A 26,958-nucleotide genomic window follows, 5' to 3' on the forward strand; every position below is an offset into this window, starting at 1 on the left:
TTAACTGTCTTCAGGGGACAGAAACTTGATTGCTATTAAAGCAAAATAATATAATTCTATAACCAAAATTGATTAACATCTCTAAAAGCACTGTAAGATTTGTAATTAGTATAAAAAAATATCCCATAGTTTGATATTAAAACAATTAGTAATGGTTTCCATGCCCGCTGACCATCATCAGCCTGAGATATATGAGATAATATTTGCAATATTGTATAATATTGATTAATACTGAATAATATTTTATAATAACATATAATATTGGGCTACAGGCTGTGCTACCTGGGAATAATAGTCCAGGTTCTTAAGGGGTTCATATACAAAAGAGATTTCCGCAATATATCACGCTTAATAAAAGGGGGTGGAATTTGATAAAAATATCCAGGGCGACTCAGGATGGCAATCGTAGCTTCGCTGATTGGGCATTTGCAATCTTTCCAAATTGACAGTTATATTTAAGAGAAAATAACCAAATACAAGAAACTACAGGCGTTTTCAAAATTATTGAAAAACCCATGCTAAATTATTTTTTGCACCTACTATGGTGTGAGTGCACCTTTGGCAGTTAAAATCACTTGAATTCTCCTTGAAATGGACATATACAAGTTTTGTATGATGTTAAGTGGGATGTTGTATTATACCTCTTGCAGAAACTCATATAACTCCCGGAGAAAGGCAGGAGGAGAATAACGAGATCTCACTCTTTTTTTCAAAGCTACTCACAGGGGCTCTTTGATGTAAACCAGTAACTAGGCAAACCGTGGAAAGTAAGTAAATAATGTTTCCGAAACCATGACAATTACGTATTTAATTTACTTCTATACAATCACATATGAAAGTCACTGTTTTCAGCTAGGATTTTCCATTGTTTTGGACAACCCTGTATATCCGATTCCTAGAATGTGCCCCTCTTCTTGTAATTAAAGATGTTAGTTAGATTAGTTAAAATCCGTATCAAAAGATTTTGCTGATATTTTCATATCCTGATTGAGCATTTATTCAATCAGTTTGCTATTCCTCTCATTTATTTAGCTGCATTAATTCAAACATCACGGTTATAGTTAACTATGTTTTTCTGTGCATTTGATAAATATATATACTGGAAAATAGTATCGGGTTAAATAAAATAATGCTCCATGCAGAGATTCTTTATAATTAATAGAAAATTAAAATGCATACTTTTCAAGTCGATTTGCATCAGCGTGGGTAATCGTGGGTCCAGAGAAGTGGCTCGTAAATCTCTCATTTTTTAACTTTGGCATTTCATTGATGTAAAACTGTGTGTTATTTTTTGCGAGTAAATTTCTTTGGGAAATATTTTCTTCGCAATATCGATAGCAAGATTTAGAAAGTTCAGGCCTGGTTTCAGCACTAATATAATTCAATGGAAAATTCTTCATCCTTCCCGTGATTTGATTACATGTAGAATGGTGAAGTTTATGCATCAATTTTTGATTTTTAATTTCAATTGCTTCTTTTCTGCATTTAAAATTTGTAGGGTCAGTTTCCTTTACTTTCAGCATTTCGTGTTTGTGAATTCTCTCATGACTGAAAATTTTATTTCCATATTTAGGGCTTGTGTCTGAACTATCTGTATTGTTTGAAATAAAACATATTTCAGACGGTTGCGAGACGTTGCCATGTAATGAATCAGTAGAATCATAACAACTTGACGATGCTGGTGAAATTTTATGTGTTTTAATTGTAATTGGTACAATACTTGCACAACTATTCAAGCTGGGTTCAGTATCAATAGAACTTTTAAAACTAAGTTTTGAGTTATCTAAATCCTTCTTTAATGTAATATTCTTTTCTAACCGTTTTGATTTTGTTTTGTTCTCATTCAAAGGAAATTTCAAAGAGAAAAAATTACTTTTAACAGACTTTACAGAAGCCAGCGAGCTGGCTTTGTTAGTTTCTGTTGATATTGTTGTATTAGATTGTTTCTTTTTCGAAGAAATCTTATCTCCTGGAAATATGACGGAATTACTTGCAGATTTTTTATTTTTAGGTGGTCTGAATACTTGGCTCATCCTAGAAATACTTTCAGAGACCGCCTTGATAGCTGTGGCACACTTACTTCTTTTCTTGATTGCATCATTGTTTGAGCTTTCATTAGCAATATGTGATGTTTTTAATGGTTGTTCGCCTTTGATAACTGTGGCACGCTTCCTTCTTTTCTTTCCTACATTGGCATTTGAATTTTCATTAACAGTGTCATCAGTTATTTTTAATGGCTGTTTATCCTTGATAATTTTGGCATACTTACTTCTTTTCTTGACTGAATTGCCATTTGAATTTTCATTAGCAGTGTCTGACGTTTTTAATGGTAGTTTGTCCTGGAAACCTTTGACATACTTACTTCTTTTCTTGACTACATTGACATTTGAATTTTCATTAGCAATGTCTGATGTTTTTAATGATTGTTTACCATTGATAACTTTGACAAGATCACTTCTTTTCTCGATTACATCAATGTTTGAACTTTCATTAGCTATATCTGATGCTTTTAATAATTGTTCGTCATTGATAACTGTGATACGCTTCCTTCTTTTCTCAAATCCATTGACATTTGAATTTTCATTACCAATGTCTGATGTTTTTAATGATTGTTCGTCTTTGATAACTATGCCAAGATCACTTTTCTTGATTACATCAATGTTTGAACTTTCATTAGCAATGTCTGCTGTTTGCAATGATTGTTCGTCCTTGATAACTGTGTCGAGTTCTCTTCTTTTCTTGATTGCATCAATGTTTGAGCTTTCATTAGCAATGTCTGAGACTTTAAACAGTTGTTCGCCTTTGATCACCGTGGCACGCTTCCTTCTTTTCTTGACTGCATTGACATTTGAATTTTCATTAGCAATATCTGTCATTTTTAATGATTGTTCTTCATTGATAAGTATGCCAAGCTCACCTCTTTTCTTGATTACATCAATGTCTGAACTTTCATTAACAGTGTCTGATATTTTTATTGACTGTTCATCTTTGATAACTGTGCCAAGATCATTTGTTTCCTTGATTACATCAATGTCTGAACTTTCATTAACAGTGTCTGATGTTTTTATTAATTGTTCGTCCTTGATAACTATGTCAACATCATTTCTTTTCTTGATTGCATCAATGTTTGAGCTTTCATTAATATTATCTGATGTTTTTATTGGTTGTTCGTCCTCGTTAGCTACAGAAAACGTAGCATTTTTCTTATTTGTATTAATCTTGATACTTTCATTTGTCACTTCTGATATTTTCAATGGCTGCTCTTCATTGTCTATTTCACGATATTTAAAAATAGGCCGATCGAACCTTGGCGGAATCAGCGTATTGTTTTCAACATCTACTGTTGGCATAAATACTTCGATTTCTACTAATACTTTGCGAGGCAATTCTTTGTTTTCTGCTTCAGGCACATTGTGTACCTGAGACCTAACTTTACGACGACGTCTGACTTTCTTCTTACCTGAGATTCGAAATTTCCTCTCATGAAACGGGGAATAATTATCAGTACTTGGAAATGACATAGGAGAAAAATATATTTCGACAATTGATTTATTAAAATTGTTCAGTTCTTGTAGATTTGAGTTTTATTTTTGTTCTTTCCAAAATTATTGAAATACCCCTTCGTAAACTGCATTTTCTTTAAAATTTCGAATAAGTGTATTTAATTTGCTTCATCAATATTAGCATGGTATTCAATAAAAATTAATGGTATCCCGGGATACTAAAGATGCCAAAATCTAAAACGGAAAAAAAAAAGAAACTTTAAAATTATCAAACAGAGATCTTGAATAATAAAATGTTAATATATTAATACGATTATTTATAATGAGGACTTATATTAAAGAATGCCTATTTCAGTAATACTCTAACAATATCAAAAAGGTAATTTAGTAGATATGATAAAAATTATTTTGGTATCTTCTACAGCGCCAATGGTTTTGAAGTATGATCGTTAGTTAATTTGCTATGCATGCAGCGAAGAATATTTTAAGTATTCTAAAATTTGAAGAAAAAAAAATATTTTGTACGATATTGATGGACGCACTTACAATATTCATATAAACTTTTCCAAACACACTCCAATCCTTTAGTCGAATCACGTGTACTCTTTGGTCAACTCCACTGATTTTCGCATGCACACCATTGAATCAATTACATTAATTTGATGTTCACTCGTTTATAAATATGCACACACATATAATGTGAAATCAGTTGCTCTCTTCTTTCCTACTTCCATCTTAATTACTTTCCACATTTGTTTCGAGCAAAACATTTTATCCCTAAGGAATTCGACTATTATCTTTGGTTATCTCTGGACTTCTATTTTTTGAATTGACAGTTTAGGAAACACAGTCCAAACAGCACACTATATTGCATAATATTGCAAAATTTGAAAATAATAATAATAATGTGTAGTAGGTTTCTTTAAAAAAAACTGAAATATAGTAAAATATAAGATTTTCGCTACATTATTCAGTACTGAGTTCCAATATTGTACGATATAGTACAATACAGTTTTCTCCGTATTCTACAACATTCAATTTATTTGCCAATAAGAAAACTAAAAGATTGGTGGGGGGATTATTTTTTTATTTTCATTATGAATCTTTTAATAGATATTTCTGGCATTTGCGCTTGTTTTATCAATTCTCTTGTAATCTCATTTGCTTTCTACCTTTACATTCAAACTTCTGTTAGCTGAATAGCTAACAGAAAGATTTGAGATTTTATCTATTAAATTAGTGAGACCTAGAATTTCTGTCGTAGATTATGATAATGGAGTAACAATTTATAAGTCGATGATAACTATTATTCATATTTATTTTCTACTGTCAGTTAATTTTTTTAATGTATTTTTTGTTAAATTGCCGCTTAAATTGAAAGAGAGAGCACATTTCACAGGTAAATAATCTTTTAGTTCAAAAATAATTATGAGACTTTAAAAAAAGTATTATTTTTGGAACCATTTACCATTTGGGGTGTTGATTTAATTTATAAATACTAAAATTTCAAGACTGAGTAACCGATGGAAAATTCTTGATAAAACGAGTACTGCTAATCGTAATTCTTAATAGCTTCCTAAACTGGTATAATGTTTACTTGCTCGTAAATAATTGCGATAGATCATTTTGAGAAAGCGGACAATTTTACATCTGGTTTGTTATTTTGTTTTAAAAATGTGAAGTGATTTATTTTACTTCAAATGATTTATAAATAATTGTACTTAAGGGCGATCCAGGAAACTTCATTTAAAAATAACAAAGAAATTAACCTTTTTTAAATCTAGGATAAAAAATTGCAGCCATGTTCATTACGATCATGTCCAGGTCCAGATTGCTTAGTTACTTCTGATAAAACACATAAAAATTGAATAATGTGTCATTTTATTGTTTTCATTCTCAATATCCCATATTTTCATTCTCAGTATATCAGTTATCACATGAATGCTTATAAATAAAAGCTATATAATATGAATACCAAGGAAAACGGAAAATAGGGTCAAATTATTCTTTAATAACAAGATTTCCTAGATTCTATAGAAAATTTTCATTCAATAAAATTTTAAAAACATCATAAAAGTAGAGTTTAATTTAACATATTAATTTTAAATAGCACTGTCAATTGATTGAGTGATTATTTTTTTAAAAAACTGAGATAATTATTCTTTGAGCTTTTGAATTTCATATTATTCAAGGCAATAAAACTGATATTATAAATTCTACATTTATCGACATTGTCAAAGATGGCGAAATGCGCTTTTGATAATGTAAAAACTTGCATACAAATTTCAATTCTCCAACATATTATAAGTATTAAATACATCTAGAAATGCGCTGAATTTTTTTTTTTTTGGGGGGTTTTTTAAAGAGAAGAAATTACAAAATCAAAAAGAAAAGTTCTTTTTGAGAGTGAAGTTATACTTGTAATCAGCAGATGGCAGCATATCATCTGTACAATACTATAAATTCTACAGTTTTCGACGTAATCAATATTAACTCGTGGAGGGATGACATCGTGAAATTGGTATATATTGAAAACAGGTTTTGATATTCAATACGGAAGAAACGCGACATACATTGGAAGAGAAGTGGAAAATTAGCTTTTATTTTAAAAATATATGACACTTTTTAAACTTTTCAAAATTATTCTGTTTCGGTGAACTATCAAGAACAACGAACGCGTTTTATAAGAGTTATTTCACATTTTAATCAATTATAATTTTCTTTTTGTTCATAAATTAAATCAAACCACAAAAGCAATAACTTTTTACGAAAACACAAATCTCACACATTTAAAAGCAATCATATTTTAACTAAAATTCGTTAATTTAAGCCATGGTAGCGCCAAGCAAATTGTATGTAAATATATTTATATAAAAAATATATAAATATATGTAAATAAATGTAAATATAATAAATGTATGTATATAATAATATATAAAATGTATACAAATGTGTGTAAATAAGCGCCAGTCAAAATGTATCTCGCAATACGAACACTGCTTAAAATAATGAGATTCTTCCCACAGTATTCCTAGTTTTTCTTCAAAACGGAACATTAATATAACTCAAAACTATTCATCCTTATTATCGAATTTCCCTTCAATTTACCATATTATGAAATATATAGCAAGCAATTAATTTTAGGTTCATTTTCAGAGCAGCGACAACCTGATGATAAGGCCTCAGCTTCGAGACCATATCAAATAAGTAAACTCATTTCCAGTTAAAAAAAAAAAAAATTAAAGTATATATAAATAAAGAAATAAAATTCTCAACTAATTTCTATCTTTGTAGAATCAGCTTTCGTTCTAAATATAGAAGGTAAAATCACTTATGTATGGAATTCATTTTGTAATGAATCAGCTTCTTCCTGGGTGACCACTGTGACATTTCTTTTTCCCACACTCGATAATGTACATTCCGGGCCATTCTTCATCAACGAAACTCCCACAGTGTTAAGTGCCTCCAGATTGCCAAATGGAAGACCCTCCTTTTAAGTACGGTCATCTGGCCATTTAGTGCTAATCCAGATAAGGAACCACACGTGCGTTTCCCAGGCAAATAAATCGTGTCTTCGAAAGGCGACAGTGTCAAACACTCCAGATGTCCTGCATTTTTCCCATGGTGGAGGGTGAATCATCAATGGACATTTTCCCACGGGCGACCAGAGACGATTCAGGTTGTTCTGAACGGTGATTGGGTAACAGGGAGTCTGAGAGGAAAATAAAAGGTGAGATTTTTCGGAAGAAGACGGAGAGAAGCTTCGTGTGAACCAAGGAGAGGAGCTTCGTGTGAACCAAGGAGAGAAGCTTCGTGTGAACCAAGGAGAGGAGCTTCGTGTGAACCAAGGAGAGAAGCTTCGTGTGAACCAAGGAGAGGAGCTTCGTGTGAACCAAGGAGGAGAAGCTTCGTGTGAATCGGACTTCTGCGTAGAATTCCACCCGAAGAAAATTCGGTGGATTCCGAGAGCTACCCCCGGAGTAGCCTAAGACGCCAACAGCCTGTTAGCTGTTCTTGTAAAGTTGTTTCCTTCGAAATGGTTCGAGGAACTATTCTTGTGTAATTTTCGTGTTGTAAATAGCATCATTCATTTAACCTAGATTAGAAAGAGTTGTTTTTATGTAATAAAGCTGTAAATAAAAAAATTTGATCATATCGCTACCTGTTTTTGGATCGAGACTTTACAATTTCAAATATTGAAAATCCGGAATTGAAAAAAGAATTCTAAATCATGAATTCATTTGAAATATTTAAGTGGATGAAGTTACATACTATTATGAATTAAACTTACGTTATATACAGTCGCCAAGTTTAATGTTTAAACTACCGCACCTGTTAAATGCTCACCAAATGCTTGTAACTTTGGGTGAGAAAAATTTTCTTGACTGCCACAGTCGGTGTATTATTTCTGGAAAGAAAATCAACTTTTGTGATAGTATCATATATTAAATTTAACAACTTGATGAATTCATATAATTTTCACTAAAGTGCAAATTTAAAAAAAAATTAAAATTTTTAATTTTAGAAAATATGAAACAAGTAATTATATTCACCCAATCGTATGAAAAATAAAAAAAATTATAACACTTGTCAATTTTATATAAACTCCTTTTCATCTTTTTAAAAAATGATACAAAATGAACGGTAAGCTTTAAGATTATAATTTGATTTCTCGCCAAGCACGACAGAATCAAGGCACCTATTTAAAAACCCGCCGTTTCGAGTCGCTAACAAAAATGGTATCTAATGGCTTTTAAAATCAGCATATTTGACAAGAAATCATTAAAATATATGCAATTTGCTCATCGACCATTATTTTTAAGTCGAGCCAAAATGCATATATATTTGTATTCTAAGAGATAATTGATAAGCGAAGAAATAAATTATAAAAACTTTATTACAATTTATTATAGGTGTAATAAAGTTTAGTAGCACTTTAGATTAATAAAAGTTTTCTCGCCAAGCACTTTCAAAACGTGCCACTTAACCAAAAATCGCCAATAATCCGCAATCATGCAGGGTTACCAGAAATGTTAACGAAAATCCTTTGAAATTGCAATGATTACCTTTGGCGAGAAGTCGCTTCCAAAATAAGTCACCTTTGGCGAAATAATATTAGCTTCAGTCTAACCTGAAGTTTGAATCTGTGAGTGCTTTATTTTCCTTTAATTTCAAAAATCACTTCGTTTCGAAATTTAATCATTTCCTTACAAATATGAATAGCGGGAAATAATATCAAAGAAATAAAAAGTAAAAATAATCACCTTAACTCTAACAAATATGCGATTCCAAAACTAACTTCTATTCCGGCAACAAATTAAAAAAATTTTTTTATTTCATTTCAGAACTCAAAACTAACGCTTGATATCTACGTACGCGACCACTTGAAGTATAAACTCACAGTTATTTCTAATTAAATACGAGCTCAAAAATATTTTAATATAATCACATTAAGATATTTCTTAAAATCACTTTAATGCCATCTATTTTTTTAGTGGCTTAAAATTTTTAAGTTTCTTATTTTTAAATTATAGTGTTTATATACTATCGTATTATATGTAGATTCCGACATGTAATATTAAAAAAACCTGCAAAATTTCAAAAGAACAGATCGTTGGAACTTAAATCGACGAAATTTGCATATAGTTACTTCTGTAACAAAATCTACTTTTTGAAAAAAAGGCTTTTTTTTCAATTTTTTTTAATTATATGAATTAAATCATAATTCTAATGTTATTATATAACCCAAATGTTAAAGTTTTTTCTTAATTACTTCAAAACATATTCCTCAATTTAAAAAAGAAAATTAAATTGCCTTAAATTTCTAAACATTCTCTCTTCAGTTTTATCAATTTTATTTTCGCCCATTTTTTCCTTCCTGACTTCACTTAAATTTGTTAAATGTTTATAACATGTTTCACTATTTTAGGTATAAATTTTGCGCTCATGCGCGTTTTAACGGTTTTAAATAATATTTTCCACGCGCATTATTGCTGTCATGTGATTAAAAAACAATTTCAAAAATACTATGAAGACAAATAAATTCTTTATGAAAAGACAACAATCCTCATGCTATGCTCATTCAAACTAAAGGCTCAAATTTATCTTGTCTTTTTTTCCCTATTGATGTTTTGAACTTTCTTTATATTGCTGTTGAATAAAGATGCATGCTTTCTTGTCATAATTTCACAATTAAATACCTACAACAAACTAGGCATTTTAGAATATAAAAACATGTATAACAAATACTAATTTAACATTCTTCCAAATCACGTTTCCAATGCCGTGGTTTGTCGGGAATAAAGACATACAAAAAAATCCGAAACCTGACAAAACTTGCATAGTAGCTCACAAAGCGCTTCTTCGAAAAAATTGATAATGGCGATAACATTGCATTTAAACAAATTGAAATCTACCATCCAGCGCTTCCAAAGAATGACAAGCGACCTCGCCATCTCCCACATGTCAAGGACATCACTTTAGCTTTCCCACCGACTTGACTCAGGATTGATTTTGTTGAAATTTATTATTGTAAAATCTTCTCATTTTTTTCTCTCATGTGTTATTATTAATCATTATATTTTAAGTAAATTTTCAATTTTTCTAGAACAACCACTTACTAAAGAATATCATTGCCATGCCATTACTCTATTCACATGTTATGCCCGGAGCTTAAGAAATTTGAGTTTGAGCACTCGCCTTAAATCGGTTGAATTCTTCCAAATATTATTCTTGTACTTGTCGCCTACAGCGTCCGATCGTTCGCCGTAGATATTGGCTATATTTAATTTCAATTAAATCGTTTAGATAAAAACTTGATGGTCATGATTCTGTCGAATTATCAGATATTAAAGACGTCTTATTTCAATAGGCGTACATATGTTCTGTTCACTGTATATACGAATTTCTTTAATGAGATCAGTTCAATAACATTATAACGCCATTATGTCTAGGTAATCTGTTTTCTAAATGCAGTGGTATTCTAACTTCACTTTTTTATTTTTTCTGTAAAGATGTATAGATATTAAACAGAATCCTTCTTTCTTAAACAGAAGCTTTCAACTATAAAAAAGAGCTGAAGCCCTCAAATATTTAATGAAACAATGAAAATGATTTCGGTTTCATTCACGGCAATGTTGTGAAACAAAAATACTTTTAAAAGTCTAGATTAAAAAATTTTTACAGCAACTAAAATTTGTATCATTGAAAAGATACTTTTTGGACTTTAAAATGGTGCAAAAATCACCGGGAATATCTTCGGAAGCAGTAGCGGAAAAACACCAAATCTAACTTATTTTTTTTAATTATTAAAATGTCTAAAATATCGCTCCAAGATGCACATCCCCATCATCCAAAGTATATCTGTGCCAATATTGATAGTTCTAAGGCAAACAGTCTGGCCTTGTTATTCTAGATCATTAAAAGCTTATATTATGAATAAATTACAAATTTCTTACAATAAAGTTGCTGTTTCATACAAATAGCATTTTTTTTGATAAAAAATCAAAATTATTGATATAAATAACAAATGCTGAATAGATTCCACTTTATTTATCCCACTATGCTTATTACATTATTACACTATCAAAAGTGATTGAATCAAAATGTTAATGTTCTTATTTTAAATGGCATTTCTGTAATAGAAAAATCATGCATGTCAATATAAAATACATAATGTACATGTAATGACAAGCACAAGTTTTTCTGTTAAAGAAATATCATTTTAAAACAGGGTTACCACTTAAATCGGGAGAGGGGGATTCCCTTTGTTTTTCCTATGAATGGACAGTATCAGAGAAAGTATGTGAATAGCACTCACCTGCTAGTTACAATAGAATGACAATGGTCTCCAAGATTTTATCAATGGGTAAAAGCAAAGAGAAGTAAACAACAATTCAACATAACTTGAAATAATAGAATATTAAATGAATGTTTATATTTACAAAAAGAAAAAAAAATTATTATTGCATAAAATTTTGTAAGACAGACAAATATATAAGTTAAGGGAAAATAATATTGTTTATCCTAATTTAAAATAACTCAAAATTAAAAACTACAGTGAAATAAAATACAAAATAATATTCTGCTATTGTTATACAAATCATTTAAAGATTTTAGCATGGTACTGAGCCATGTAGCAATACAAAGTTTTTTTTTTTTTCTTTTTAAAGTTTTGCAGTTTAGTTTAGGACAGTTTTTCGTAACAGTTGCCAAGAAAATTGGTGAACATAGCAGATGATTAAAAGTGGTGCTAGAATTTGTTCCCCGTTTCACCGTCTAAATGCGCTTGGCTACATAATAATTGTAATCTATAAGAATTGCTTTCTTTTCTTTTTCCTCTGACTCAGTCGCTTCTGACAATATAACAACCAGATACGATATTATCAGTGACGAATTTTAGACTTCCATTAAACTGTTTATTGCTATTTAGCAACAGTTATCGACAAAGTCTAAATTTTTTAAAAATAAATTTAAAAAAAATAACCCATATTCAAAATATGATCAGGCCAACCACATGGAATGAAAACAATATTCAAAAGAGAATTAGAAGTTATCATCATACTATTCAACACAGCAATGACATGTTTATTAATTCCCTAAATCTGTAGAAATTCATTTGATCGTTTACTTTAATTTAAACTCCTGCATAAATTTACTTTTAATATAAAAAAATTAAAAAATATGATGACTGGATCAAGAATAAAGACTCAATTCTTCTGTTTAGCTTTATATATTGAAATAACACAGGCATGCTAGATGAAATAAATATATAAACAAATGTTGAAGCAATTTTTTTTATTTCTAGGTTTTGTAAAATATATTTCAGTATGAGTTTTGATGTATACAAATCAGATCATTATTCATCAGTGCAATAATTTCAATACATAAACTATGTACACTATACTCTGTTTATTACAATAAACTCTTATAAACAGTCCAAAGTTTCACAAACTAATTTTAAACAAATACTCATTATTCAGTGTATACTGGCAATGCATTAAATATGCATCATTTTTAGAATTTCCAGAAATCAGGCCCCGTAATATATATTTTTGTACTAAAAAACCATTAATTCAAAATAGCACATAATATAGGGAAAGCAATAACAGATATAAAAGAAACTGCAACAATGATAAACAAATTCTGTCAGGAAATTCAAAATACAAATATTTTGGTTGACACTGTAAGAATTTCCAAGAAGTATTTCCACAATATTACTATAATATAAGTATTTGGGAGAAAGATTTAAAACAAATTTGGCAGTCGCAATATTTTCTACGAATTAACAATAAATTAAATAATAAAATTATTAATTTAAGGACTAAATTAACATATTTATAATAATTATAACAGTGGAATTTATCTAGCATTAATAGTTTCATGATAAAAGTTATAATGGGCAAAAATCATTCAAGAAAATGAATCCCAATTTTCAAGATACGAATTAGTTAATATTTTATAGAACATATTTTTATATGCATCAAATACAAAATATCCATATCATAAAAAAACAGAAATGAGAAAAAAATATTTTTGATGCAATCCAAACATTCTATTTAAAAGTTCTACTTTCAGATTGAATGCATGTATAGCTAATATTAAGTTAAATGCAAATAATAGAATTTTTAGGTCACTTAGAAAATTAACAAACTTAATAAAAGGAATAACAAAATAAAATGTAATATTTGTTCAGCATTTGAAAATGAGATCAATAATTGAACATAATGGAGTAGGTCAAACACATATAACCTTAGTATTGTTTCAGTTATATGGGTTATTTAAAAGAAAATATCTAAATCACAACAACAAAAAAGTGTGAAAACTAACAAGTGCAGCTGGATGCAATGATTACATGGGAACATGAAATAAGTCAATAAAATCTACTTTAAAAATGTAACAAGAATATATTTATTCTCTATCAAGTCAATAAGAATAAATTCTTTTATGACAAATTGTGTTGGCAATGTCACAACCTAAAAGCGCACTATCATAAGAGCACAAAAATAAATTAAACTCAACATTTATATACAAATATTATATTTCCGAAAAGAAAAACTAAAATGAAATTGATCTACAATCTTTCACTCCAAAATAATCATAAGTGTAAAGAAATGAGGTATATAAACAATAAAAGTTTCATCGAATGTTTTAGTTCATAATCTGTTGGAAAACTTGAACATTACTAAATTCTTAAGAATGATAAATAAGCACTAATGTTCATAATAACATAACAATGTAAAGGAAGTGTTTAAGAAAGATACATTTCACATCAATTAACTTTAGCTCATAAAATCGAATGCTTCAATAAATATGAAATAACCCAAATAAGAAAGAAATGTCAATGCAGCAATGAATTTAAATGAAAGTTGTTGAATGCTTAGCATGGATATGAGAAATCAGTAACTATGTTCCAAGCACATAAACATTTTCCATTATTTTCATGTGAAATATATTCATGTTAAAATATATAAATCATTGAATGAAGAGCTTTAAAAAGCAAATTTACTTATCTAAATAAGATTAATAAATTTGCTTTTTAAAGCAAAGTGTATTCTTAAGTTATTCAACTCTTATTTAAATTAACTATAAAAGTAAATGCATCCCTATTACTGATAAAAATTATCCTGATTTTAAAAGTAATACAATCCATTAAGGCTGAAAAAAACTGCATTCAATAAACTAATTAGCACAAAATAAAATTAAAAAGACATATAATTCATTCTATATTTTTTATAAAAATAATATATATAAGCAGGATAAGCAAAGTACTATTTTACTTGCTATATTTTCTAAACATGCAGATACTTAACTGCTCAAAATATTTTAATAAAACTTAGAATTCCCTTAGAATAGTTACACATTTTTTAATTTAGGTTGCATAAATACCTAACAAAAATATAAATTAAACATGCAGTAAATTGCAAGATAAAACTTTCTAATTGCTCTGCTTTTTCATTTAAAAAAACCTAACAAGTAATGTTAAATGCATTGAATTTATATCTTAAGAGAAAATTAATATCTAACATATTATTGAGCAAATTGTTTTCAAAAAACAAAATAAATCAAATGGCACATTCCTACATCTGTAACCCAGATAATATATAAAGATTTAAACAAACATAAGCTGGAGTGTTTTACTGAAATACATTGATAAAATTAAAAAATTTATATTAAAAAAAAACCTAAAAATCTGACATAAAATTAAATTTTTGTTTGTTTTTTGCACATTGTAGTGAATTTAGTAGGTCGGCTAAAAAAAAGTTTAATTTTTGATTAAGAATATTTAAACTGTAATTGGTATAATCCAGTTGCAGAACAGTAGCCCCCAAGAAAGATATCATCAGAAAATTATGCACTATTTAACAGGTATCAGAGTGATGACTATTTCATTCATAAATGTATTTACAATAATGTAATGCAAAATAAGAAAAACAGGATGCTTGTTGCAGATTTTTGAAGTTCCAAACAAAATGAACTATGCATACAAATAACTACATTACATATTTGTAGAAATTATTCAAGAAAAAATATACATGATCTTGTTATAAACTATGATCTAAAAATATTTCTCTACAAAAGCAACAACAAGCTAAACTATCAATGCATTTCTTAAATTAAATCATGCAATATAAAATAATGAAAATGTGTTATAAAGGACCTAAATAAAAAAAAAAAACTCATGAAAGCATGAAACAGGTATTTAAATTTATGAACAAAGGGCATTTATGCAAACAGAACATTTGAAATAGCAAATCAGACAGACATTGCAGCATTATCTACTCGGTCATCATCAAGAAATTCAAGGGGTTCTAAATTGCTACTTTCCAAGTGATTGGCAAACACTTCTTCCACTTTATCCCACTGTTTTTTATGTTGATTGATTATGTCTACAAGCATTTGTAAATCTGGAAAGAATCCTGACAAAAGCCTAAAAAAAAAATATGTATATATGTAAAATCATTCAGCAATTGTTTGAATAATTCATAAAAAAAAATACAAATATCAAAATAAGATTCTAAGCTTACAGAATATATCAAAATAGAATTCTTAGAGAATGATTCAATACTTACTCATAAACAGGTAAAACAACCTGTTCCAGAAAATTAATTTGTAAACGAGGTATTCTAGCCTTTTCTCTATCCATCATTTCACTAGGCATAACACCCATTGCCTTTTCAAGATCACCTTGTGAAAAGAACTCTCTATAGATAAGTTTCTAAGGAAGGGAAGAATTCGTCATTGAATAAGGGTATGTAAACAATTTTTATATAAAGCAACAAAAAGTATAAGAAAATTAGTTTACTCAATAAGTTGTTAAAAACAAATATTAATTTAAAAAATGTTCAAATATTTAATAATTCAGCCTTGATAGAAAATTCATTTGAAAAGGCTTGAAGTATGGCAACAGACTTCTACCTTTTTATTTTCTTCTTAAAATAATACTTTTGGAACTTAAAAATTTCAGGGATATGATTAGATAACAGGAAAAAAGAGAGAGAGAGAGAAAATCCAAAAATGCATAACAAAACGAAGCACAAAGAAAAAACATGTGAAAGTAAGGTATGAAATTTATAGCCTAATTAGCTTTTATATTCATTTCAAAATATTTATAAATGTAAGAAATTACAGAATATGATTTTCCAAAAGACATTTTAAGCAATATATTGTTCAAGACAAATTTAAATAAATAGAGAACAACAAATTCAAGGAAAAACCAGTCCTTTACTGTAAATATACTTCACAAGAATATCTTATTAAATATTGCTGTAATGATTAATGGATCTTTGTGCCATATCTCGGACACGTTATTGGCTTCTTCGGAATTTTTTTACAAGTCTTTCATTGACATGTTTCAATTAGCATTTCCTACTAATAGTTTCCTTTTGAACATCAGTCACATTGGTACAACAAACAGCTTCATAATATGTATAGATGCAGAAGAAATTTTTGAGACTTTGGACCTCATTTTTTCATTTGAATATTTTTCAGCAATTTTGTAGCATTCCCAAATATTTCCTTTGAAGCTTTTTCTCACAAAAGCATTTTCCTTAATTGTGATTGATTGTATTATGATTGCCACATTGTTTTTATATTTCTAAAAAATTTTCTAAGAATTTCTGCTCTGTAATTCCTTGCTGCTAAATTACTGTTTATATGAAGTTTTCTGTCCATTGTATTTTTAAAACAGTTCTTTTTATGTACTTGAATTGAAAGTTACTTTTCACACATAAGCTCATACTTCACAGTCTGATTAGCATCAAGTAACTCTTCATTTAGTCTATTATTTATTTCAGAAACAACAATCAAGTTCACGATACCAAAATGCAATTGAACTTTAGGCTCATGTGAAACTTAGCAAGTGAAAGCACATTGTTAAGAAAGTAAAAGAAGTTGAAAAATGCAATAAAAAGTGGGGAACAATAGATCTATGGTAGAATCGCATCCCTGAAATGTTTTGAGTTATTGTTGTTTATTTTTAAGTCTTTATTGAGTAAGAAATTCTATATCAAACTTATCTTTAACAATGGTTATTATCAAAACTGCACACAAATTTCATTAAAACATAATTTCATTTATCTTTAAAAAATATGAATTAAAGCATGCTAGAATATTAAATAGAATCAACCCATTAAAAAAAACCTGTATAAAAAATATGATTCAGTATCAAACTACTGTTCTATAAATGCAAAAAATTAAATATTTTATTACATTAAATATCCTTATATTTTTCTAAAGCTCCTTATTTATCCATGATTTGTAAAAATATATCCTTATATTTTTACAAATCATGAAATGAAAAATATAAGCTTTTCTATTAATCTATATTCATTGGTAATTACTTTTTAAATAAAATAAATAAATATTACATATTTATTAAATTAATTACATATATTGTTGCTAGATTTTTAAAAATAAACATAGAGTGATGATGATCAGGAGATCTTTTTAGACCTTCTTCAATACCGATTATCATCCAAATCATGAAACTGCAATTACTTTAAATTCTAAATCCAAATGAGATTTCAAAATTTAGAACTATGAAACATTCAATATGGAGTGCCTTAATACAGTGAATTACTTTATTATAAATACAAAAGAAACACATGAAATGATAATTTATAATATTTTATATATTCTTCAGATTTTTTTTATATTTGACAGATGCTTTTACATACAAGTGAATGAAATTAAAATTTCTAATATGAGGAACACTTAATATTAATAGTATTAATTATAGAGAAACTTGTCAAACTTTTTTTTAATGGCAAAGAATTGGTGATATACAATTACTTAAACTGAAATATTACTTTATGGGAATGTAGAAATCTAATTAAGTTAATTCTGAACTGTTAGGATTGCTGATATGATAAATGCCACTTTATAAAAAAAAAAATGAGTAGGCAGCTAAAAGACATTTTAGTAAAATTAAATCATATTTCAATGGAATATATAACTATTATATCATTTATATGACATAAATGATGATCATACAGGACCAATTAATCATTTAATAATAATAATAATATTAAAAAAACAAGTAAAAATTGTACTTGAAGAACATTCATATACAATATTATGGTTAAAACTTACATTTAAAAAAATGCAGTGAAATGACTTTTTCTCACTTATCGGAGTAAAATAATATAGCAAACAATTTTATTCATTGTTCCTTATACATTTTTTTCAATGTAAATATATATAACTTTAAAAATGTTATAAAAAAACTTATTAAAAATGTTGTAAAGTAATAAAAAAAATCTAAAGTTCCCAAACATTGACCATTAGAATATATGGTATAAGATTTAAATGCAAATAAAATTAATTTTACAAAAAAAAAAAAAAAAAGCACAAACTATACATACAGCTATTTCTTTAGTATTTGACCAATCTTTAGTCTGATCAGATAAGTCACATGAAGTAACCATAAGGCACAAAAGAATATTGTGATGCTCCGGATTAGAACAGTCATATCCCTCTAAGAGAATTTAAAAAAAATCATATCTTAAGTCATTTAATACTTTTCTTTCATTTAAAAAGCTTTATTCAATAAGAGAACGAAACACTTACCACTTAAAACTTTTTTAATGTCTTTTATAATCCGAAAGTGATGAGCTAAGTCTGTGGCTAAAATTATATCCCTTATATAATCCAAACATTGCTTGAACTCCTATGAATAATAAACGTGGCATTTCAATATTTAGAGTAATATTGTTGATTTGAGTTCATATGAACTATATCTGAGTTTGTAAAATTAATAGCCCTTCTTTTGAGGATGAAATATTTCACAGTAAAAATTAAATCATCCATGAGGATTATGCTTTAAAGCAACCAGAAATATTTCTTTCACAGAATCCAAATAAAGTATTCAATTAATATTCAAAATAAAGAATGTTTTTTTTGGGGGGGGGATTTTTTTATTTTCTAGAATTATAAAGAAGTAATTTGATATTTGCAAATATTTTATGATTTACAATTAATTCACTTTTAAAAGTTGCAACAACAATTACTTCTCTATATAATTCTAACTTGTATTAAATCACACATAGCACAGAGCACTAAAATTTTAAACAATATGCTAATAAAATAAAATAAAAAATTAATAATAATATATAAAAATCTCATGTCAAGGTGTTTGTGTTCGTACTCCTCCGAAACGGCTCGATCGATTTTCATGAAATTTTTATGTGTATTTGGTAGGTATGAGAATAGCTCGTAAAGTATATTTCATAACGCTAGGCAATTAGGGTGTTCCTATCCACTTTCACCGTACGCTGATGAGATCAAGGCTTGCTTGAAATCATCGCCACTGTGACGTAATGTTGAAAAAGTCCAGCTAAAAATAAACACGCGCGTCCAAATGCTACAAGATCCATCTGCTGACACATTCTCGGACCAATTGTTAGATATCGGTGATGGAAAAGTTGCTGTCTATGAAAATACTGGATGCATAAAATTGCCCACTCATTTCTGCACTATAGTTGATTCGCAAAATGCTCTCATTGACCGCATATTTCCCGATGTACGCACATACAGGGGTGTTTGTGGGACTCCAAAAAATCCCCTGAAACTTTTACGGACTCAGTACCGACATTTTGGAGTTTCGAGAAGGGGGGGGGGGGAGAAATGAAAAATTACGATTATGAAGTATTGAATGACCTAATTATAAAAGTTCAATGAATTACTTTTTTTGCAAAATTAAGACCTTAGAACCCAGGTCACGTGATCGCACATCTGGTCGAACGAAGTCTCTCCCTTTTTTTTCTGCCGCGGCTACTTGCCGAAAAGAATCCAGAAGAGAATGTCCGAGAACCGGGGGAATGAGTCATAACTCGCAATAAGGAAAGAACAAAAAAGAAGTTTTTTCCCCCTTTTCACACATTATCACTGCCTTTGGAGAAAGAAAGGAAAACTTTTCACCACACACACTGACCTTGCGTTTTCTGCTTTCAAAGCAAACAAAATTACCCAGATCAAAATAAATAATTCATTATTATTCCTACTTCCTTTTGAACGACGATCCCCGGAATTTCCGGGTATCGAAGTTCAAAATCCCCGGAATTCCGGGGTTTCCCCGGAGCACAAACACCCCTGCACATAATACATAAATCATGCGCTGCCGGCAGAAAGAGCCATTTTGGCAGCAAAAAATGTGGACTTCGACGATTTAAACTTCAAGATACAGCAGTCGTTGCCAGGCTGCTTGGTATCATACAAATTGATCGATACAGTTTGCGAGGCTAACGAAGCTGTAAATTATCCAACAGAATTTTTGAACTCACTGGATTTGCCAGGCATGTCACCACACCTTCTACGACTGAAAGTTGGATCTCCGGTTATTTTACTTCGGAATTTGAACCCATCATTGCTGTGCAACGACGCTCGATTGGTCATTAAAAAATTGATGAAAAACGTTATCAAAGCCACCATTTTGAATTGTAAATTCCAAGTCTAAAATGTTTTGCTACCACGAATTCCAATGATTCTCACAGACTTGCCAATCGAATTCAAACGCGTTCAATTTCCTATTAGATTAGCATTCACAGTGACAATCTATAAGTCGCAAGGCCAAACGATGTCTGTTTGCGGCTTAGATTTGGGCACACCATGTTTGTCACACGTGGCATGTTCTCGCGTGGGCAAACTATCGAGCTTATTTGTGTTGGCTAAAGACGGACTGGGAAAAAAATATCATACACTCAATTGCTCTTAGAAATGAATATTGATTTTCTTGATTTCATTTTTATACTTTATGACAAAAAATATATTACTTTTTTCACTTTACGTTTAACTTTTAAGAGATCAAACAATGCATATGTTCGTTACGTTAATGAAATACATTATATTGAGAAAATGAATGGTTGGTGTTTTTAGTTTTTATCGACGATCATCGTCTACAGTGCTCCCTTCCTCTTTCTGTCATAGATTTTTACATTTTTAAGAGCCCGTATCTCGTGAATCACTCGGAGTAGCAACGCGAAACTCATATCGTTACGTGCATTTCGGCAAGGTACTATCCAACGATGCGAGTAAATGCAATGTAACTCGAATTTGTAAATTTCGAGATCCGAGGTTCGGTAACAATGTCATTCGACTCTACTTATCGAGACGAGTATTTAGACACGTCGCACTCGTCTCAATAGAGTGAGAACTAGAAGTCGAGATGTAGCAACTTCCAGTTTGACCGGAAGTGACGTCATCGACATCCCAAGACCCATAGGTACTTTATGGAATCGATTCGACATTGATTTGACCATTATTAAGCAAAATCCGTACTGCGCATGCACAATGGATCGAAAATTGGGGGGGGGGGGGCTTAGAGGAAACCCTGGGATACTTCTGAAAACCCCGTGTCTCTAACATATGTAGTTTACGAGATATAACGAAAACAATCTGCGCATGCGTAGTAGATGACTCTATGGTAGGAGGGGGATCTTATAAACCATAGGATTACTATAGTACTTTGCAGGGCTTCATTGGGATCATAGATGCGCTAAGTCGCCAATTTGTTGCCTATGCATTTTGAGGCTTCAACAATTTGCCAGGCTTCAAAAAACCTCAAGCCGAAACAACATCATGTTCTTGCATGCTAAAAATATTTATAATAGGAAGAATTACTTACTGCTTCGGAAAGATTTTCAAATATATTGCATCCTTCAGTATGTAAAATGGCCATTGTTTGCGCAAAATGATGCCTCTACAAAGACAAAATTAAAAAAATTAAGCACAATATGCAATAAAGGCAAACTGAAATTGCATTCTTACATTGAGCATTTCCTATAGATTTTCATCCATAACTTTCTATATAAATTTTTATATCAATTTCAAGCAATTTTAGATGGTACAGATTTCTAAATAAAAAAAATGTTGCATAAATTATGAAATACTTAACATTGTTTTCTCTATTTCTCTATCTTTAGAAAAAATAATAATATAAATTATTCACAAGCTTTATGCAACAGCACTTGTTGCAAATTCTATCATTTATAGACCGCTATAAGTACAACAATATTCATTAAAATTTAAAAGCATGCAAATATTTCTTAAGAGGATATTCTATACAGTAATTTTGATTTATATTGAGCACAACTGAAATAAATTAAAGCAAATTATGAACAAAGATGCATGTAATCTAGAGAAAGTAAATAATTGAAAACTAAATAGAAAGTTATATTAACCTTTAAAATGAATTCTCTGACATTTACATCAATGAGAATTTAATAATTGAACATACTTAAACAAATAAGATTCAGAAACAATTTAATAAATTGGTCAAGATATTAATTTGATGCTCATGATTATAATTAATGTCATTTTGAATCTACTTCAAAAGCTATACTTCCTTTAAAATTACATACCAATAGAAAATTTCTATGTATATAATAAAAAAACAGCACTTGAAATAATTTATCATCAAAAATGAAACACTTTCGAATAAAAGGCAAAAAGGCCAATTAATTTTCAAGTTTCTTTCATTAATTCAATAACTATAACATTGAAAAGTTTCATATGCATATCTTACAGTGAAAAAAATTTGATATTTCCTACAAAGAAAATTGAGAAAAAGAGTTTTTCTGTTACTTTCAACCTAAGTCAGATTATGGGAGGGCTGGGAACCTACATAATATTTGAAGCATTTCAGATGTGTCTTATAGTATATGGCTTATAGTAGAGAGGTTAAAAAACAGATTAATTGGATCTAAAAAATTTTGAAAAATTAAGATGATAATTTTTTCAACTTCACTACACATTTCTAAATTAAAAATAACTAGCTTGGGACTGCAAAAATATATAATTAAGGTACATTTAAATTTTAAACAGAGAAGTTTTTATAGTCAAAAGTCAATAAATTTTTAATACTTGGAAATTGCAATGCAATGGTATAAAGTATTATTTTCAGCATATTATATTAAGAAACAAAACAATCTGAACAACAAAAATTGGATTATTTAAAATAACATGAATAAGAATTAATATAAATCTTGTAAATTGGAGAACAAAAAGAATTGAACAGTCGAAAATCTATACACTATATAAGGTTTTGCAAATCAGAACAAATTTTAATCAACATTTAGTTTTATTATGACTGATTTTTTAAACAAAGGAGTATATAAATTAAAAATATTTTTCTTACTTTCCTGTCATTTCTTTATTAGTGTATTACTATGCTCAAAAAGTTCTTATTTTATTACAAAAGATGAAAATAAGGATTACAAGTCACATTCTGCCACCACCTCCAAAGTCTGTATTTGTTCAGAATTTAAGAATCTCTGTCCCTTATGCAATTCTCACATGAGAAAATCTTGCACTTTCTCTATAATGGCTAGTTTTGAATAGTTGTAATCATAATTTATGTTCACACTATATGTATATGAATTAAATAGAATTAGTTCAGACTAATCTGGTCTATTGATAATATTTGTCTATTCTATAGGGAAAAAGAGAAATTCAATTATTTTTGGAAAACATTATAAATATTTCAAAATTGTTTTAATATAGTAGTTTATGATTTAATATAAATAAAAAGAATTAATATGACACACATTAGTCCTTTCATATAAACAAAACAAAAAAATAGAATAAGTACCTGTAATTTTGATTTTGTAATATTGATATTCTGTTCATATTATTGCAAAATCCCACACAAAAATATTTTGTTTTGATAAAATGACTAGAATGCTAAGTTTTAAAAAAAGATATTAACACATTTTCACTCGGTCCCTTTTAATATATTTATTATGTTCTCAAGAAGAATATTTTTAATCCATATCATTCAATATCTTTAATTCTATCATAGAATTTTTATATAATTAATGATCATAAGATTTCTAAATCATTTAAAAATATTTTGCAATATTTTTTCTTCAGATATGTTACTGATCTTTATTTTGTGTAATTATTAGCAGTTTTCCCATTTAAAAGTATAAAACTATTTTTAGATGCATGTCCCTAATTTTAAGATCGGATCAATTGAAAATAATTTTTAATTCTATCATAATTACTGGGTTAGTAACTAATTATACAGAAGGATACATAATAAACATATAGTAAATAAACTATAAATACCACATACCTCTAAAACAGACCCTTCAGAACTGTAAAGAGCTGCAAGCACAGATTTCTATAAAAAGAAATATAAACTTCATTTGCCTTAAATATTGAAAAACATGAATATTATAAGTACAATCTATGTTGTTAATATATAACTTACAGAAGTAACTTGAAAAGAACTTGTTGTACCTCGATGATCCAAGTCATGGCATAAGCATGAAACAAAAAGACATAAACCTTCTAAAACACTTAAGAAATAAAAAAAAATTATAAAAACCAACTCAAATTTAATAAAATAAATTTAAAAAATGATAATTCAAAATCATAAATCTTTTAATAGTCCTGAAATATTGACTCAATTTGCATAAGCAGTTCTAAGAATAAGAAGTGCTATAGTATAATTAATTCAAGAATTAACAGTTAATTCTACCAATATAAATTTTTTAAAAAAAGTTAGAAATTAATAAAATATACAAATTTAATACCTATATAAATGAAATATTGCACTGACAAACATATTAATAAATAGAAAAAGAAATCCAGAAGATAAAATCAAAGCAAAAAGTAGCCAATAATTATCGAGGAATTAATATTTCTCTAAATTTATACCAAATAACCTGAAAGTTATAACTTAATAATAAAGTTAATACAAGTTTATTAACTTACCTTATCTGGTTGTCCATCAATTTTAAGTTTTTTAGCAATAAATAAGAAAAATGTGCAACAGAAAAACCATGTTTCCAGTTATGATAGGGTGGATCACGATAACCTTGTTTAACTGTGATGATAAACCTGCAACAGAAATATTGTTGAAAAAAATATGCCAATTGATAAAAATAAAATGATAAAGATAATATAGCACCTATTTAATGCAGGAAAAATAAGGCAATTAATTGCAACAATCTCATTACAGTTATATAAGCACTGCTTTAATTATCAACATTTATTAACCTTTCTTTATACTTTTGTGATATTCATACAATGATAAACAATTGGTTATTTTATAACAGCTTGCACACAGATGATATATCAGTGAAATTTTGAATGTTCAAATACATTTTTATTTAACAAATTTATGTATTATGTTCATTACAGAGGCATATAAAAAGACAGCATTAAATATCTGGCTTGTAATAAAATTACAACCATTTCAATTCTATAACACAAAATTCATCTTTTATTACCTTAATCATCCCCCTGTAACACTTCGAATCATCATATGAATGAAATATGACTCCCACTGTACTTCAAGTACCATGTGAATCATATTTGATTTGCACTAATATTTTTATCTCAAGAGTAATGAAACTATTGCACTATCCCTTTCATTACTCTTGAGTAAAATCTCAATAAAGTGCTTACAAATAGTATGCACTTAATAACAGGAATTTATATAATTAATATGTATAATTACGTATGTGTTTTAACTTATACAGATAATTCTTTAGAATTTTTAACAAAATGCATCGACATAATAATGGTTTTAAAAATTTATTTTTAAAATAAAACCTTCATAAATATGATATAGCATGATTCTCAAAACATAAAAAAAAGAACAATGATTAGATATAAAAAAGAAAGATGACATTATTAATGAACTGAAAAGTACAGGTATACATAACAGTAAAAGAGCGAACATAGAAAAACTCAACTCAAAAGGGGGAGGGGATTCTGTAAAGGTTAACTAGCACTCAAAAGATTTGAGTTATCAAAGTTCTATTGTATTTTTATTTCAAAACAAGAATTAAACTTTAAAAGAATCCTAATACAAATATAGACTTATCACACATCATAACAAATAATAAATACCAATGGACTATAACACTTTGCTCAACATTTAACTATTTGACAATGCATTAAAATACAGCCTTTAATAACACAAGTACCTAATAAAAGTATATAAATTTGTTTTCTAACATATACATAAATTGTGCATTTCTTGAAATCCCAACTTTTACAATATAATTTTCAAAATACCTTATTAGTGTACTTTTCCGTAATCTCCAGAAACTTGAGAAACCTAAGTCTTCAAACATTCCAAGAGCTGCCTATTAAAAGAATAAGTTCTTAAAAGATTCATAAATTAAATGTAATATAAAATTTGTAGAGCACAGTTTATTTATTATTTAGAAAAAGAAAATATTATTAGATATGCAGTTTTTTAGCATCATATAAAAATATGTTTCACATGTTTCACACGCACATAAACAAAGGAAAAATTCAATACCCCAATACAAAATGAACTACACAAAATTTATATAGATATATATTTATAAGATATTCTTCCTTAATCAGTCTTTGAAGAAAGAAATAAGATATTAATTGATCTTAAGTTGAAGGATTCAAAGAACATCTCAGTAATATAAGGTAGTTCATAATTCCAATAACATTATATAATGATAAATTATAATAAATCTAATGATTTTCAGCAATTCACAAGTTATGCACATACATATGTAAATAAAGTGGTACATTTAGTTTAAATTGAAAAAAAAAATTGCAACAACTATGATTTGTATTAAAGAAACATCAACAAAAAATAATGGAAGTAATATAAAAGGATTTTTTTTTTAATAATGGGAATTTAGGATAGAAAATTCACTGAGAAAATAATTTTCTTTGCCTGTGCAAACACTTCAAAATTAAATATACATACATTGAGAATTCTACAAGATTACTATAGAATTTGCATAGAGTAAAATAAATGTCGTATATGAATTATTAAAAAAAGAGGGAACATGTATAGGCAAACAGAAACATTTCTTGTTTTGACAAATATATCACAAAATATTTTTTTCTTATGATCGTGTGAAAGGAATAATGATTAAAAAATGAAAGACATTTCAAATAAAGAATTTCAATATATAATCAATGTAAGATTCCTTTTTTTTTTTTTTTTTTACAC

The 26,958-nt window shown here is 28.4% G+C and overlaps 2 protein-coding genes across 6 annotated transcripts in view; both read right to left on the reverse strand.

The window, feature by feature from the left end:
- LOC129962522 (kinesin-related protein 10-like) lies at positions 1-3,521 on the reverse strand. Its single transcript, XM_056076275.1, has 2 exons — positions 1,874-3,521; positions 1-32 (listed from the first exon to the last, which is right to left on the reverse strand). Exons 1-2 carry the CDS (start codon positions 3,519-3,521, stop codon positions 1-3), a joined length of 1,680 nt encoding a protein of 559 aa, XP_055932250.1.
- Positions 3,522-12,305: 8,784 nt separating this feature from the next.
- Positions 12,306-26,958, reverse strand: part of LOC129963394 (cGMP-dependent 3',5'-cyclic phosphodiesterase-like) — a 58,333-nt gene continuing 43,680 nt past the window's right edge. For all 5 annotated transcript variants that reach the window (XM_056077736.1, XM_056077740.1, XM_056077738.1 and 2 more), the window contains 9 exons: positions 26,031-26,101; positions 24,720-24,845; positions 24,214-24,301; positions 24,076-24,123; positions 21,625-21,699; positions 18,573-18,672; positions 18,368-18,480; positions 15,575-15,720; positions 12,306-15,432 (listed from right to left, as the gene is read on the reverse strand). In XM_056077736.1, coding sequence (XP_055933711.1) covers positions 15,258-15,432; positions 15,575-15,720; positions 18,368-18,480; positions 18,573-18,672; positions 21,625-21,699; positions 24,076-24,123; positions 24,214-24,301; positions 24,720-24,845; positions 26,031-26,101 — 942 coding nt within the window. In that variant the 3' untranslated portion in view covers positions 12,306-15,257. The remainder of the gene's footprint in view (positions 15,433-15,574; positions 15,721-18,367; positions 18,481-18,572; positions 18,673-21,624; positions 21,700-24,075; positions 24,124-24,213; positions 24,302-24,719; positions 24,846-26,030; positions 26,102-26,958) is intronic.

The sequence above is a fragment of the Argiope bruennichi genome, chromosome 3, assembly GCF_947563725.1.
Source record: "Argiope bruennichi chromosome 3, qqArgBrue1.1, whole genome shotgun sequence".
NCBI lineage: Eukaryota > Metazoa > Arthropoda > Arachnida > Araneae > Araneidae > Argiope > Argiope bruennichi.